Source organism: Primulina tabacum, chromosome 15, assembly GCF_025594145.1.
Source record: "Primulina tabacum isolate GXHZ01 chromosome 15, ASM2559414v2, whole genome shotgun sequence".
Classification (NCBI taxonomy): Eukaryota; Viridiplantae; Streptophyta; class Magnoliopsida; order Lamiales; family Gesneriaceae; genus Primulina; species Primulina tabacum.
The window spans coordinates 29033236-29048749 of NC_134564.1; the positions used below are offsets into that span (position 1 = coordinate 29033236).

The window sequence follows — 15514 nt, forward strand, 5'->3', positions numbered from 1 at the left end:
TCAATCATATGCAATTTTATTGTGTTTTTTAAATACAAAATTAATAAATAAAATAAAAAATTAATATTTTAATATCATCCCACCAACATCATTACACACTGTAAAAACAATATAATAATGAAATTATAACGCCGACATTGTAACAACATATGCCCCAACCCAAAGCTGAATATCACGACCCCACAAATTTTCCTCCACCAAAAAAGTTCGTCCTCTACGAACAGCCTAACTCTGGTTGAATCTTCAACCATGGTTAGTTAGGTTGTACACACGCACTGTGTGTGTAGTGAAAAAGGAGACAACAGAACCAATGGTCCGATACATTTATTGGAGTGAAAAAATGAACACAGAGAAAAGAAAAGGAAGAAAGCAAGAAATGAAGGCGTATATTAAGCTGTTTCTTGGATTCTATTTCTTTACTTTCCACCGATGAATTTCATTTCTTGGCTGTGAAAATCTTCGGTAAAGTTTATACAAATATTTTTAGTCAAATATTACGGCTGATTTTGTGATATATATTTATTAATATCACGCAATATATGCACGTTCTGGGGTGAATTCTTTTGATTTCGATATAAAAGATCGGATATTTTTGCAAAAAAAGAGGGAATTGTTGTGGTCATGGCGAATAGAGGGTCATTTTCCCAGCAGCAAAGCAGTTTCTTGGTTGAAGGTCAAAATTTTTTGGTGTCCCTTTATTTATTTTGTTGTTTTTTCACGTAATGTATAATATATATATATATATATATATATATAATTTTAAAAAAAAGTTTTGGGTAATTTTCAGGGGTTGGAGGCAATGATGCATCATTTTACAGAGAGCTATGGAAGGCTTGTGCAGGTCCTTTGGTGGATATTCCAAAGGATGGAGAAAGGGTTTATTATTTTCCCCAGGGCCACATGGAGCAAGTAAGTTGTATTTGGATATCATTTGGGTGGGTGGAATAATGGAGTTACCGTTGAAGTTTTTGAATTTCAATTCGTTTTCTTATTTTTCGAAATTTTTTGTGGTTTTGATTTCTGCTTGTTTTGTTAATGTTTATATTGTTAACTTGAATATGTTAGTTGGAGGCTTCAACAAATCAAGAATTGAATGAAGGAACACCAATGTTCAATCTTCCTTCAAAGATCCTTTGTCGTATTTTTAATGTTCATCTTATGGTATGGTCCTCTTCTTAACTTTTAATATGTTTCCTTCGAAGATCCTTGGTTTTAATGTTCTTTTTTATAAAGATTATGGGAAATTTGTTATTGTGGATCCATTTATCAAATAGGTGTGGAAAATTTTGATTTTTTTTTCCAATTAATTATTGGTAATGTTTCATTAGCAGTTAGAAGAACATAGTTTTAAATTGGATTTGGAGTCGTGGGTTATTCATGAATTGTTCAACTTGTAGGCCGAACGAGAGACTGATGAAGTTTATGCACAAATTACTTTGATGCCAGAACCTGATGTAAGAACTTATATAGCATCAAAAGTTTAATTTCAAGATTCATTTTACTTTGAAATTTAAGTTCTTGATTTGAACTATTTATAGCAAACCGAGCCGAGAAGTCCCGATATTTGTCCCGAAGAGCCTTCTCCACCTACGGTTCACTCGTTTTGCAAGGTTTTGACGGCCTCAGATACGAGTACCCATGGCGGATTCTCTGTTCTTCGGAAACATGCTAACGAATGCCTTCCTCCTTTGGTAATGATTCTTTTCTTCCTCCAGATTCTTATTGTGTTCTTCCGAAGACTTTCTAATCTTGTTTGGAATAATAACGTTCTTTGGACAGGATATGACTCAGCAGACGCCAACACAAGAACTGATAGCCAAGGACCTCCATGGAATTGAATGGCATTTTAAGCATATATTTAGAGGTGAAATCTTTATGTCTAATTTCTAATTGAATGCTCATTTAAGAGTGTAAACAAATTGAAAATGAATAACTCAATCGTATTCGAAATTATCTAATCCAAACTGAGTTGGATGATCTCTTCATGCCTAACTTCAGCAGGATGTTTAAAATTAAATGAGCTGGAGTTGTAATTTGAGGCTTTACTTATTCAGACTTGTTAATTAAGTTCAAAACCAATGATTCAAGCTTGAAATCGAACATTTAGTTGAGCCGATCTTGATATTGTAGGCATTCAGCTAGATTCGATTCGTTTGGACACTAATGCTCATATACTATGGGTATCATTAATGCTGAATGCCCCTCTTTGAGAGCACAGTGATTGTTCACCAAGGTGGAACTAGGATTTTGATTTTCATTGGTGGGTATTTTCATACATTAACACATAAAGAAAATGGCAATTTAAACCAGTCTAGTATGAAACACCAGTTACTTGGTTTTCTTGGATTTCTATGATGTATATCGAATCTATACCAAACAGGTCAACCTCGAAGGCATTTGCTGACAACAGGATGGAGTACGTTTGTTACCTCGAAGAGATTAGTGGCCGAGGATACTTTTGTGTTTCTGAGGTACTTAAATGTTGCTTACCGTCTTACACTCTTATACCACAATTTAAGTGTGTTGGTTACTACTTATCGGAAAAGCTCTAGCTTATGGAAGGGGCCAAGTATAAGTATAGACAGTGTCCCATCATTTTGTGACAAATCATATTCAATTTCTAATTTGCCAATTATTTTAGGGGAGAAAATGGGGGGTTGCGAGTTGGAGTCCGACGCCATGCTCGTCAGCAGAGCTCCATGCCATCGTCGGTGATTTCGAGTCAGAGCATGCATCTGGGAGTGCTTGCAACTGCATCTCATGCCATGGTGACTCAGACCCGATTTGTTGTTTATTATAAGCCAAGGTGTGATATATGTTAATCACCACCTAGAATGATTTTTTGCCATTCTTTTGTTATCTTATTAATTTTTTGATGCAAAATATATTTTTAGAACAAGTCAGTTCATCATAGGCCTGAACAAATATCTAGAAGCTGTAAACCATGATTATGGAATCGGCATGCGATTCAAGATGCGATCCGCGGGGGAAGATTCTCCTGAGAGAAGGTTGTGCAACATTCATAAGCTGATTTCTTGTGTCTGGTTGTGTATGTTAACTTACAGTTTTTTGGTTTCACGAGCAATCAGATTTTCAGGTACGATAGTTGGAGTTGAAGATTTTTCATCTCAATGGGAAGATTCAAAATGGCGTTCTTTGAAGGTAAAGATCTCTGCAATCATAAGCTTGCGATTTGTCATAAGGAATAGACTAATTCTTCCATTTTTTTCTTGATATCTTCAGGTTCAATGGGATGAACCAGCGTCTGTTCCAAGACCTGAAAGGGTTTCACCATGGGAGATCGAACCGTTTGTCGTGACAGTCCCCACAACCCTTTTTCATCCATTTACAACAAAGCACAAAAGGCTTCGACCACACTTTGAAAACATAGTTTCTGGTTGGATTATCCTTCAGATATCCGTACTTATGTTATTTTTTAGTTTTTCTTACGTGTTCTGTGCATCATAATTTAGTTACTTGTTATTTTCTCTAAAGAGGGTTGCTGGCAATCGATGCAACGTGTCTATGCTCCAACTATGAATCCTGAAGAAACAGAAGAGAGTAAAACTGCATCAGCTTGGTCTGTTATTTCGAACCACTCAGCCCCAAGCTCAGGGAGAAAAAGTAATAACCCCATAACTTCTTGCCATAAGGAGGAAAGGAAATCTGATACTGTTGCAACATGCCGATTGTTTGGAATCGATTTGAATAGTCCCTCAGTAGTTACCCTTTGTGAATATTCTCCTGTAAAATCAGTTCCCATACCAAATGATACCGATGAAGTGTACATTCCGAATGTACTATCCTCAGGCAATTCAGAGCAGAAATCGGTGCTTTCAAGGGATTCAAGAGATACGACAAAAGAAAAATTGCAAAACCCATCAAAGGAGGTTCAAAGCAGACATAGCCAATCCTCTAGAAGCCGCACTAAGGTTTATAAACTGCAATTGAGTCTATGTATCCTTTCCTAACAGTTGTTGTATCAATATGGGGTGGATCTAGAATTTGGGAGCAGGGTTGAAATGGCGATCACGTCGTTCAGCCCTTAATGGATCCACCTCATATCTATTACTAATATGAACCAGCATCTTTATATAAGTTTTTCATTTGAGAAGGTACACATGCAAGGTGTAGCAGTTGGTCGTGCTGTGGACTTGACCTCGTTAAACGGATACAATGAGCTCATAACGGAACTTGAAGAGGTGTTTTCCATCAGTGGGGAGCTTCGTTCCCGAGAAAAATGGGAAATTGTGTTTGGAGACAACGAAGGGGACATCATGCTTTTGGGTGATTATCCGTGGCCGTAAGTGTCATCCTATTTTCATCTAAAACAAAAACCTTATTCATTTATATGACACCTACTGAATGTCATTCAATTTCAATTCTTTAAAGGTGCTCTTTTGATTCAAAAAAGATGTTTGATTGGCCTTTTTAGTTTGAAAGGGGCATAAAATTTCGAAAAAGACAAGTCAGAGAACATGCTTCATGGCTTTTTGTTTCGCCAAATTTTTATATATCCCAACTTGCTTTCGTGCAGAGAATTTTGCAACATTGTCCGGAGGATTTTCATCTGGTCTAGCCAAGATGTGAAGAACATGAAAGGAAACAAGCTTCCATTCTCTTCTTCAGAATAAGAAGGAACCAGCTTTAATTTGGAAAGTGTTGTAGATCAAAAATTAAGTCTACTTTCCCCTTCCTTTTACGTTTGCGGGAAAGTTATCAAACAAGAAACAAACTAGTCGACCAGGGGAGGATCCCGTGAGTGATCGAAAACTAGCTCGCGAAAGACGCAAAGTTTTCGCAAATGAAGACTCGTGTTCATGCAGCAAGACTGGTGAACTAATTTCGAATCTGTAAAACGTAGGGTGTGCAGAAAAATTGGATGTGATCAAAGGTTTAATTGTTGTGTATTTTACAAAATCATTTCCAATCAAATATTTTATTTTACCAGAAGATTGTAAGATAACAATTTCATCAATTACTATACTCTAACAAATAATGTATAAGTAGGAACTCAATCTGAAAATATTAGGATGAAAAACCTTTTGGGATGAATATTCATTTGGAAACAAGATTAAATCGAATCGAAATCAAGACATGCTTGACCTTGATTTTTGCCAAAAGTTCTTTCTTTCATCTTTTTTTAATCTTTACCTTATTTCTATTATAAGTCAAAAATTGAATGTAAAATTTGACACCTTTTTAATAAAAAAAATGTGATTGTGATAAATATATATTGCAAAAATAAGGGGGGAAAAAAATTTCCAGGTTCGGATTCGCTTTAGTTCTCTCTTCTAGTTTGGGTCTGGATATCTTGGGCCGAATCAAAGTCGGATCTAACCCATCTGCTGGCTGCAGCATTTAAGTATTTGGGGGTATTAACAAAAAAAATTAAAAACCCTAATTTTGTTTGTCTTCCCCAATTTGCAAATTTAAAAAGTATCAGGAAGCACTGGCCTTTTAAGTTTGGATCCTCCTTTAGCGTGAACATGGTTCTGTTTCATTGTTAAAGAAATTGTGGATTTTGAGCTGTGGCGTAGCTGATTTTGATGCATTGTCTCAGATTCTCCTTTGATTTTGGTATTCGTTTTGAACTATTCAAGCTTTGTTCTTTATTAGTCAAAAGCTCTGTAAGTGCGTTTTTTAATGTGAAATTACTTGGAAGTTATTAAGCTTTTAAGTGTTGCAGAAGATCTTTATACTTCAATTGTTAATTGGATTGATCATAGATCAGGAAAGGAGGTGGTTCTATGCTTTTTTTCATTTCTCTCTGTATCAGCAAAGGGTTCTTGTTTATTTCTTGAAGCAGGTTCAAGTTGTGTTTTCAAGTTAAATTACAGGATGATTTAAATGTGCTACAGGAACTATTTAGTTTAAACCATGGAGAGTAGTGAGGTGGATAAATCGTATAAACAAGAAAAGGAGCCAAAAACTACTTCTTCGCAGGTATATTGTGAAATAAGTTTTGCTTTAATTTTGTTGGCTATGCTGTTAGTAAATTTTCGATTCTGTGGGATTTACAGGAGCAGGCTTCTGCTGATTCTGGCGTAGTTGTGGCTGATTCAATTGGTCGAGAAGAAGCTCTCCGTCTTAAAACTTTAGCGGAGCAAAAATATGCCACAAACAACATACAATCTGCATTAAAATACGCCAAACGCGCCCAGAAGCTCGAACCATCTCTTGAAGGACTTTCAGACTTGATCACTGCCTTCAAAATCATCTGTGCCGCTTCCACACCCATTTTTCCAGCCTCTACGGAAAGCACATCCAGTGTTACTCCAGATTACTACAGGATTCTTCAGTTAGAGCGCTTCTCGCACATCAATGCTATCAAGAAACAGTACAAGAAGATGGCTTTGACCCTACATCCGGACAAAAACCCACTACCTGCATCTGAGGACGCATTTAAGTTTGTGGGTGAGGCAGTGAGGATTTTATCAGATAAGATTAGGAGAAAGGAGTATGACATGAAGCTTAGGATTGTGATGCAGTCACAAACAGAGGGGGTGGCAGGAGTAGGAGCAGAGACGTTTTGGACAGCGTGCTCAACGTGCAGGCTACTGCATAAATTTGAGAGGAAATATTTGGGGCATAGTTTGATGTGTCCTAGGTGTAAGAAATGCTTTATGGCTGTGGAGGTGAAAGACAATGCTGAAATTGGGGAAAATGTTGAAGATATGGAGGTTAACGAGGGGGTTGGAGCAGGGCCTACAAGGACAAGTGCTAGGATTCAGGAGAGAGTTTTGAAGGGGGAAAAATTAGGGGTTTTGGAGAAGTTTGATTTGAGGCTGAAGCGGAAAATAAGTAGTGCGGGGAAGACTTTGGAGGAGTCGGGGGAGAAAGTAGCCACATATGAGGATCAAGATGGTGGGGTGGTGAAGGGTTTGAGGTCGAAGAGAGTGGAAGATGTTGGAAATTCGGGTGGAAGTGGTGATGGAGAAGGGTTGAATAGGGTGGGAAAGTCTGCCAGTGGATATGGAAGGAGTAGCAGTGACTGTGCAAGTGGATGGCCCAAGAGAACCAAGGTTCAAGAAGAAGAAACGATGACGTTGGCGCAAATGCATAAGCTGGTAAAACAAAAGAAGGCAAATGCGGATAAATTGGGAGTGAAAGAAAAGAAAGACAATAATGAGAAGTTGCAGCATAAGGAGGAGGGAGACAGAGAGAAAATGAATAACACTAAAGACAATAAGGAGAAGTTTAAGCCAAAAGAAAAGGAGGAGACCAAGGAAAAGAAAACGTCCAGCGTGAAGATAAATAAGGATAGCCATAGTGCTTCAAAGGATAGGAATTTGGAAGTCATGAAGAAAAGAGCTTCTGAATATCAGTCAGATATGGATATTGAGGTGCTTAGAGCATCGAAAAAAGGTGATCTGGTGATAATGCCTGTGGAAGATTCAGAATTTCATGATTTTGACAATGCTCGAAGGGTGAGGAAGTTTCAAGAAAGGACAAGTATGGGCGGCATATGATGATGACGATGGAATGCCAAGGCACTATGCACTGATTGATGAAGTCTCTGTGAATCCGTTCGAGGTATCATTGAGTTGGTTAGAATTTGAATGCAAGGGAGATGATGAGGAACTAATGATTAGGCAGAAAATGAGATATTTATCATGTGGGAGATTTAAGGTTTCTCGGAAAGTTATGGTTAAATATCGAAATTTGTTCTCTCATGTCGTGGATAACGAAAGAGCAGCAAGAGACCTGTATTGGATTTATCCCAAGAAAGGTTCGATTTGGGCACTCTATCAAACAAATGATTCAAATACTGAAAGAAGTAACTCAGGCGTCAAAGATAAACGATGCTATGATATCATCGTCTCCTTGAGCAGTTACAGCGATATTCATGGTTTGAGCATAGCTTTTCTGGACAAAGTCGATGGGTTCAGGACAGTTTTTAAGAGACGAGAAGTTGGGGCTCATGCTGTCCAATGGCTTGGAAAAGACGATATTAAACTTTTTTCGCATCAGATTCCTGCAAAGAAACTCACTGGTGACGAAGCAACTGAACCTTCCCAAGAATTGCTGGGAATTGGATCCTGCTTCACTTAGTCCTCATGTGTCCATAGGATTATAGTTACGCAGCTCAATTTGTTTTACTATTGCTTCATCTGTTTCTTATAAACCATTGCCTCCAAGTTGGTTTAATTCACACAGGGCGAGGCAGGATGAGAACCCTTCCGTGCTTGTAGTTGTGACACCCGTATCATTTCTTTATCGTTTGGTTAGTGGGATGAGATAATAAATCATGTATAATATAGTGATAATAAACTGGAAGATACGAATAACAAAAATGCACTACAATTTATTGCAGAACTCCAACCAAATATTGGATAAAAGGACACGGAAATAAATATTCATCCTCAAATTTAAGAGTATTACAGGATGCATCAAATGCCCCAAATCAGATGTCGATATGCATCATCTTCGAAGCATGCATGATCCCAAGAGAAATAATTAATAGTTGGAAAAATACACCATTTGGTCTGCAGCCCGTTGGTTGGCTAAAAATATAACATAGGTTCAATACCAGTAACATAACTTCGGATGTATATAAAAAATGTATAAATTTTTTTAAAAAGAATTTATGATTTTGTCTTTAGCAAATTGTATATCGTAATTTTCTATATATTTCCAGCAGAAATAGAGGAATCCCAATTTTTAATTTTGAAGAATTTTGTATTTTCACCAACATTCTTTCAATATAAATAAATAAAGCCCATTTATGTCAAAACAATTGAAGTGAGGTGAGGTGAAGTGAAGAGGAGAAGAAAGACTGCGTGTGAATAGCTCACAATCCCACCGGACGGGCTTCTGATTCTTCTCCGGGTAAGGCCCTTTATGTCGTAATTTATTTATTGATCTGGGTTCCGGCGAACCATTCATCATAGCCGATTTTGATTGTTGTTTTACTCAGCTGGAAAAGATCTTTGCGGATAACTGTATTAGCACAAATGGCCGTGTGAGTTGCCTGCCTCTTCTTCTACCTTTTTGCTGTTTGTTTTAATTCAGACTCATGTGACTTGATTGATCATCAACAGAGTTGCTTCTGCTCCGGGAAAGGTTTTGATGACTGGGGGCTACCTTATTTTGGAGAGGCCAAACGCCGGAATTGTACTGAGTACAAATGCTCGATTTTATGCAATTGTAAAGCCACTTTACGACGACATTAAACCTAACGCTTGGGCATGGGTATGCCTAAATGAATGACCTTTGCAAGTCTAGATATCGGGAGAGGAGAATGTGCTTGTTTTTCCATTTATTTTCTTAAAGATTCAACATTTCTTTTGCAGTCATGGACAGATGTGAAACTGGCTTCTCCTCAGATGGCAAGGGAAACTATGTACAAATTGTCGCTTAAGAATTTGGTGCTTCAGTGTGTTAATTCAAGGTGAATATCATACCATCTTAATGTTGAGATTGGCAAATGTAGTATGTGATATTGTGGGTGCGTTTTGCACTCAAATACCTATTGGTTAACGTGCATACCTGATTCTCTTGGCTAATTTCAGTGATTCAAGGAATCCATTTGTGGAGTATGCACTGCAATATGCAATAGCAGCAGCACACGTGAGATTTGACCAAAATAAGATGGATAAATTACACAAACTTCTTTTATTAGGTAATTGAATTATTCTCTTATAAACAAATTAAGATTCTGAAGGTATATGGTCTAAACTAAATCGGTTATGCAGGTCTTGACATAACTATACTTGGTTGCAATGAGTTTTACTCTTATAGGAATCAGGTAATGCAACTAAATGTTACTTTCCTGTTAATGTCATGGCATCCTGATTTCCGGAAGATCGCAAGGACAAGCTTTTTTGTCGATCAAAGCATTAACTTTTGACCACTTTTGAATTCTGAAGTGAAATTGAACTGGTGTCGGGTATTGATATCAAGCTATTTTCAAAATATCAAAAAAAAAAAAAAAAGCTAAGCAATTCGAATTTTTAATTTTTCTGATACAATTTTCTTTCAGCAATTAGTAGTGATGTTGGAAAAGCAAGTTTGTCACGAAGTGGTCTCTATGAACTTTGGTTAAATCATATTTTCTCCAATTATCAACATCACTAGCATATAAGCTCATAGTTATAGATTGTTGAAAAAACCTGTCAACTGGTTTCTCTGCTTCGCAGATTGAATCACATGGACTTCCATTGACTCCAGAAACATTGGCTTCCCTCCCGCCTTTTTCTTCAATCACCTTGAATGCCGAAGAATTGTCTGAAACAAATTGCAAACCTGAAGTTGCCAAAACTGGTTTGGGATCATCGGCTGCCATGACAACTGCAGTTGTTGCTGCTTTGCTTCATTACCTCGGGGTAGTCAGCCTTCCTTCGATGGTCAAAGAACATATTCACGGAGATAAAGATTCAATGGAACTTGATATTGTGCATGCTATTGCTCAAACCGCTCACTGTATTGCACAAGGTAAAGTTGGTAGCGGGTTTGATGTGAGTTCTGCTGTTTATGGTAGTCAGCGCTACGTCAGGTTTTCACCAGAAGTGATTTCTTCGGCTCAGGTATCTATTTTTTGTTACGCAAACTCTCTACTTTTTTAAAAATCATTCATCTTTTTCTTATTCAGTATTATTTTTAGATGTAACTTCCGTCAAACTGAGATATTTATAGGCTATCCTTTACCTATGTAATATGAACCAACTACCAAGACAGGAGACCCATGAAGGTCATCAATTTTTTTCGCAAAAAAAAAAGTGAGGAACTGATGGCATCCCCTGAACGATGCCAACTCTGGAAAAAGGTTATTTTATTCTGCACTGTGACCGCTAGTACGGGATTTGCATAAGGCACTATTGAATTGAATCAGATTGAAACGGTTTTTGAGAATCAAGTCAAGCTTTTGACCAGCTAATAAGTTGCTGAACGTTTATGTAGAATCGTAAAACATGGACCTATATACTTCTGGATTAATCCTTATGGAGGGGGATTACAAGATTCTTGGAAGTGCGGTATTTGCTTGATTATATCATCCTTTCATCTCTGTTGCAGGGTGCTGGTAAAGGGTTGTCTATACAAGAGGCCATAGATAATGTGCTAAAATCCGATTGGGACCATGAGAGGATTATATTTTCCTTGCCTCCATTAATGACTCTTGTAAGTATCAGAAGGCATCTCATGTGCGTGCTATATTGTGGATACTTAGAACATCTACTTGTGTCAGAAGGTTTCAATTATTCTGAGTCTAATACTACTTTTTTCATCCTTTCGGTTGTATTATTTGAAACCACCTTTGTATAATGGAATGAAATAAGGTAAACTTTATTTGCCGTAATCAGTTCTGGTTTTCCTTGCCTACCACTAGGGGAAAGCTGATAAGATCTCAAAGTTCACTACGAAGAAGTGTGATAAGCTTATAATATCCACGATTCTGGCTTTTTTTAAATGCCAAGTTTACCATCCCATTTTTTCCTTTTTCTCTCCAAATGATGCAGAAGCCCCCCCTCAAAAAAATATATCTTGTAATCTGCATAAATTATGGAAGAGCATAACTGAACCAATTTATGTTTAATCATGGTTTTATGTGCTTCATTCTTTCCTTCATGAAGATGCTTGAGATAATAATGGTACCCCTGCAGTTACTTGGAGAACCAGGAGCTGGTGGTTCATCAACACCGTCTATGGTTGGTGCAGTGAGGAAGTGGCAAAAATCTGACCCTAAAAACTCTCAAGCAACGTGGACGAAATTGTCAGAAGAGAATTCTGCACTTGAAATGCATCTCAACACACTAAGCCAATTGGCACAAAAGAACTACGATGCTTATAGAACGGTCATCAACCACTGCAGCTTGATTACTTCAGCAAAGGTATAATCTTATGCTATCATTCAACCTATACTTTATTATTGAGATGGCAAAATGTCATTTGTTGTCCCGTCGATGAGGTTTGACATTCTTGGTCCTCTATATATGGTATACTAAATTTAGTCCTACAAATATTTTCTATAAACAATTTTAATCGTTTCACACAATGTTTTATTTTTTGCATCAAAATTTCTCAATTTTAGACATTTAAAAAAATGACTAAAATTGGTTCTTTCAATTATTTAGACTGGTTTTTCGAAGTTTTTCTGCAGTGGGCTAAGGAGGCGATTGAACCAAACCACATGGAAGTTGTTAGAGCATTATTAGGAGCTAGGGATGCCATGCTTGGGATCCGTAGCAACATGCGCAATATGGGTTCAGCCGCTGGAATTCCTGTATGTTCTCTGAAATAAAAAGAAAAACATGTTTGTTTATTTTCCATTGTGTATGTTTTTGCACATCACTTTACTTTTACACCTATTTTACTGTTTATTTTGCATCGAAAAAATCATTTCAGATAGAACCAGAATCACAAACTCGATTACTTGACACAACAATGAACATCGAAGGAGTTCTACTCGCTGGTGTTCCTGGAGCTGGTGGATTTGATGCAGTCTTTGCTGTCACCTTGGGGGATTCAAGCCAAAATGTGATCAAAACATGGAGTTCGCTTAATATTCTCGCCTTGCTAGTGAGGGAGGATCCTATCGGTGTTTACCTAGAGAACAATGATCCCCGAGCAACGGGAGTTACAACAGGTGTTTCTTCTCTTCATATTTCATGAAAAATGATCCTATCGGTGTTTACCTAGAGAACAATGATCCCCGAGCAACGGGAGTTACAACAGGTGTTTCTTCTCTTCATATTTCATGAAAAATCATTCTCTCATATTAAAGTTATGGAATAAGAGGCGTAGTGTGGACATAATAATAAGCACAAAGTGTCAGTGTCTCAAATTTGTAGCTTACATGATTGTTTTTAACCAACTCTTTTCACGTTTCATGTAAAAAAACTTGTAAACTATATCAGATTTTAACAGGTATTGATTTTTTACTTGATAATTTGTTATCAGGGTGAATCAGTTTGATTGTGCCGAAGCAAGAAATCCTTGCAGTAACTGCTTTGATATTTCAGTACGTATGCTGTCAAAAATTGCACGCAATTTCAAATGTTGGTAATGAATAAGAACTGCAAATTAGTAAAATTGCACAAACAACTTTGTAACTACGTAAAATTAGTATGGACGTGAATCATATCTACCTAGCTACTCTGGTTATTTAAAAGTCTCTGTAGACCTATGGGTAAAAATGTGAAGGAGATGAGAATAATTACACAGTATCTGGAAGAGGAAACATATATTCACCAGTAGTCTCTACAAGAGCAAGCTCCATCTCTAAAATGGTGGAATCGATTCCGATCCCTAACAATGATTTCTCGTTCATAGATCATTGAAATTAACTTGGTATAACTGTGACAATCACCGCACATCCTAACATTTCTTACTATTCTTATACGAGTCCCCCAAGAAGTATGTATCAGTGAAAATGCAATTGCCAGCTTCTGACTGTGAGTATTCAGCCTCTGTCTCTTCTCTTCTTCATCCACGTCAAGAAAAATCTGTGATGTATCGGGAAAATAACCTTCAAATCTTAGTTGCCAGTCCATTTGGTGAAGCATTTCATAGACTTCCTGACAGTTTGGATGTGATTTATCAGATGATACAAACCTGTATACCTTCCTTTTGACCTCAACGAGGCTTGAACCTGGCACTTGGTGTACTCTTAGACGAGCCATTTGCGTCCGAGTATAGGACACATCTTCCCATCTTTTGGCTTGTGAGTACAGATTAGACATCATCAAGAAATCACTAGCATTCTGTGAGTGAAGCTGCAGAAGACTTTTAGCGGCAACTTCTGCTATTTCTACATTTTGATGGGTCTTGCAAGAACTCAGAAGACTTCTCCATATAACTTCGTTTGGCTTCATAGGCATGCTCTTTATAGCCTCAAAAGCTTGATCCACCATCCCAGCTCGGCCCATGAGATCGACTAGACAACCATAATGTTGAATAGTTGGCACTATCCCGTGTTCAAATCTCATCTTTTCAAAATATTTAAAGCCCTCTTCCACTAATCTGTCATGGCTACAAGCATTCAACACACCCACATAGATAACGTCGTCAGGTTTCAACCCTTCTTCAAGCATTTCCTCAAAAACTTTTAAAGCTTCTGCACCACGCCCATGAAGAGCTAGACCTGAAATGATTACACTATAAGACATCTCGTTTTTCGACCTCATTTTTCCGAATAATGACAACCCTTTATCTATGCTTCCACACTTTATGTACATGTCTATTAATGATGTTTCTACAGCAACATTGAATCCACTCAAATTTCTAAGTAGATAACCATGCGTGCATCTTCCCAAATCAAGGGCACCTAAATGAGTGCATGAAGAAATCACACTCACTAATATACTTTCCTCAGCCCTCCAAGAATTTTCGTTATTCATGTCACTGAAAAGCCTCAGGCACTCATCCCACATACCTAAATTTGCATGACTACCAATAAGTGCACTCCAAGAAGCAATACTCTTCTTATCCATTTGTTTAAAAGCAGTACAAGAATGTCTTATTTTCCCACATCTACCATACATATTGATCAAACTATTTTGCACAAGCACATCTTCCACAAGCCCTTTCTTCAAAATTTGCCCATGAATCTGAATTCCCTCCTCAAGTGCCAATAATTGAGAAATCGCCTTTAGAAGAATCGGGTATGTGAAATTATCCGGTTCTACCCCCTTTTCAAGCATTCCAAGAAATGTATACAAGGCTTCTTCTGAGTTCATATCCTTCACATATCCTCTAACAATGGCATTGTAGTCAAATGAACTTGGATCATCTATGATTTTAAATATTGAGCATGCATACTCCATACTTCCCCATTCTGATAAAGCACAAGTGGTAACAAGATTGCTTTGACAAAACGAGCTCCACATCAATCCAAACTTGAGGATTTGGGCATGAATCTGCTTTAATTCCTCCATTTTCTTGCATTTTTTGATGAGGGAGATGCATCTATGTTCCTTCAGAGTGGAATTATTTTCTGGTCTGCTTGTATTATTCTCCTGTTGAATCGAGAACTGGAGGGGCTGGTTAAGGACATTTGCCCCTACCATAATGTAAACAATTTCACCATCAAAAGATATAGTGTGATTCAAGATTCAACGGGATCTAGAAGAATGAAGGGTTAAATACATATTTTTCAGTGATCTAGAAGAAATTAGGGGGAAAAGTTCTGAGAAACTTAACTGTCGTATGAATTTCTAGTGTGTGGACGAAAAAGAATTATTGAGGTTAGAATTATCTTGGAATTGAATATAATTTTCTTGGGGTTATATTTGGTTGTTTGTATTTATATTTGGTTTCTAGGATTTTTATATTAATTTGGAAAGCCTCACTGGTTCAGAGATTTCCTAGCAAATAATTTCAGCCAGAAGTTGGTCCACGTCAGGGAAGTGCAGATATTATGGATAGGATAGTGTAAGTGCAATACTGTATATATTACTAATACAAGCACGAGTAAAAAAAATTGCATGTTGTAAAAAAAAAAATTGTATATCGCTGTTTTAGGTTCATCTATCATTCTCATGTAATTATAGAACTCTAGTCGTTGGACAAATCA

General features: G+C 37.3%; 5 protein-coding genes across 8 annotated transcripts; 4 read left to right on the plus strand and 1 right to left on the minus strand.

The window, feature by feature from the left end:
• The first annotated feature begins 315 nt into the window (after positions 1 to 315).
• On the plus strand, positions 316 to 4947 carry LOC142527046 (auxin response factor 9-like). The gene is made up of 14 exons (XM_075631750.1): positions 316 to 673; positions 788 to 909; positions 1066 to 1161; positions 1398 to 1454; positions 1539 to 1691; positions 1780 to 1864; positions 2381 to 2471; positions 2642 to 2806; positions 2895 to 3008; positions 3090 to 3162; positions 3244 to 3397; positions 3496 to 3932; positions 4116 to 4303; positions 4538 to 4947. The coding sequence occupies exons 1-14, from the start codon at positions 622 to 624 to the stop codon at positions 4632 to 4634; spliced, it is 1884 nt and encodes a 627-aa protein (XP_075487865.1). The 5' UTR covers positions 316 to 621; the 3' UTR covers positions 4635 to 4947.
• A 346-nt stretch (positions 4948 to 5293) lies between these two features.
• On the plus strand, positions 5294 to 7708 carry LOC142526663 (uncharacterized). Of its 3 annotated transcripts, XM_075631186.1 has the most exons (4): positions 5296 to 5580; positions 5690 to 5742; positions 5841 to 5946; positions 6024 to 7708. In XM_075631186.1, exons 3-4 carry the CDS (start codon positions 5881 to 5883, stop codon positions 7470 to 7472), a joined length of 1515 nt encoding a protein of 504 aa, XP_075487301.1. In that variant the 5' UTR covers positions 5296 to 5580; positions 5690 to 5742; positions 5841 to 5880; the 3' UTR covers positions 7473 to 7708. The 3 variants fall into 3 exon arrangements, with proteins under 3 accessions (XP_075487302.1, XP_075487301.1, XP_075487300.1); XM_075631187.1 differs by lacking the exon at positions 5690 to 5742 and having other exon boundaries at positions 5294 to 5580; positions 6030 to 7708; XM_075631185.1 differs by lacking the exon at positions 5690 to 5742.
• Positions 7486 to 8055, plus strand: LOC142526044 (uncharacterized). The gene has a single exon (XM_075630318.1). The coding sequence runs from the start codon at positions 7486 to 7488 to the stop codon at positions 8053 to 8055; it is 570 nt and encodes a 189-aa protein (XP_075486433.1).
• Positions 8056 to 8593: 538 nt separating this feature from the next.
• LOC142526661 (phosphomevalonate kinase, peroxisomal) lies at positions 8594 to 13037 on the plus strand. Of its 2 annotated transcripts, XM_075631184.1 has the most exons (12): positions 8594 to 8832; positions 8921 to 8965; positions 9045 to 9195; positions 9297 to 9394; positions 9516 to 9625; positions 9699 to 9751; positions 10143 to 10529; positions 11017 to 11121; positions 11604 to 11831; positions 12101 to 12223; positions 12346 to 12586; positions 12901 to 13037. In XM_075631184.1, exons 2-12 carry the CDS (start codon positions 8958 to 8960, stop codon positions 12903 to 12905), a joined length of 1509 nt encoding a protein of 502 aa, XP_075487299.1. In that variant the 5' UTR covers positions 8594 to 8832; positions 8921 to 8957; the 3' UTR covers positions 12906 to 13037. The 2 variants fall into 2 exon arrangements, with proteins under 2 accessions (XP_075487299.1, XP_075487298.1); XM_075631183.1 differs by lacking the exon at positions 12901 to 13037 and having other exon boundaries at positions 12346 to 12627.
• A 64-nt stretch (positions 13038 to 13101) lies between these two features.
• LOC142526660 (pentatricopeptide repeat-containing protein At1g31920) lies at positions 13102 to 15221 on the minus strand. Its single transcript, XM_075631182.1, has one exon. It carries the CDS (start codon positions 15006 to 15008, stop codon positions 13188 to 13190), a length of 1821 nt encoding a protein of 606 aa, XP_075487297.1. The 5' UTR covers positions 15009 to 15221; the 3' UTR covers positions 13102 to 13187.
• Between the last annotated feature and the right edge of the window lie 293 nt (positions 15222 to 15514).

Bases quoted from the DNA above. Each gene is read 5' to 3' on its own strand.
- LOC142527046 (XM_075631750.1), top strand. From the start codon at position 622: ATGGCGAATAGAGGGTCATTTTCCCAGCAGCAAAGCAGTTTCTTGGTT. The intron at 910-1,065 runs GTAAGTTGTATT...TGAATATGTTAG, and splicing joins CCCAGGGCCACATGGAGCAA to TTGGAGGCTTCAACAAATCA. The intron at 3,009-3,089 runs GTTGTGCAACAT...ACGAGCAATCAG, and splicing joins GAAGATTCTCCTGAGAGAAG to ATTTTCAGGTACGATAGTTG.
- LOC142526663 (XM_075631186.1), top strand. From the start codon at position 5,881: ATGGAGAGTAGTGAGGTGGATAAATCGTATAAACAAGAAAAGGAGCCA. The intron at 5,947-6,023 runs GTATATTGTGAA...TGGGATTTACAG, and splicing joins CAAAAACTACTTCTTCGCAG to GAGCAGGCTTCTGCTGATTC.
- LOC142526044 (XM_075630318.1), top strand. From the start codon at position 7,486: ATGCCAAGGCACTATGCACTGATTGATGAAGTCTCTGTGAATCCGTTC.
- LOC142526661 (XM_075631183.1), top strand. The intron at 9,395-9,515 runs GTGAATATCATA...GGCTAATTTCAG, and splicing joins CTTCAGTGTGTTAATTCAAG to TGATTCAAGGAATCCATTTG. The intron at 9,626-9,698 runs GTAATTGAATTA...TCGGTTATGCAG, and splicing joins ACACAAACTTCTTTTATTAG to GTCTTGACATAACTATACTT.
- LOC142526660 (XM_075631182.1), bottom strand. From the start codon at position 15,008: ATGGTAGGGGCAAATGTCCTTAACCAGCCCCTCCAGTTCTCGATTCAA.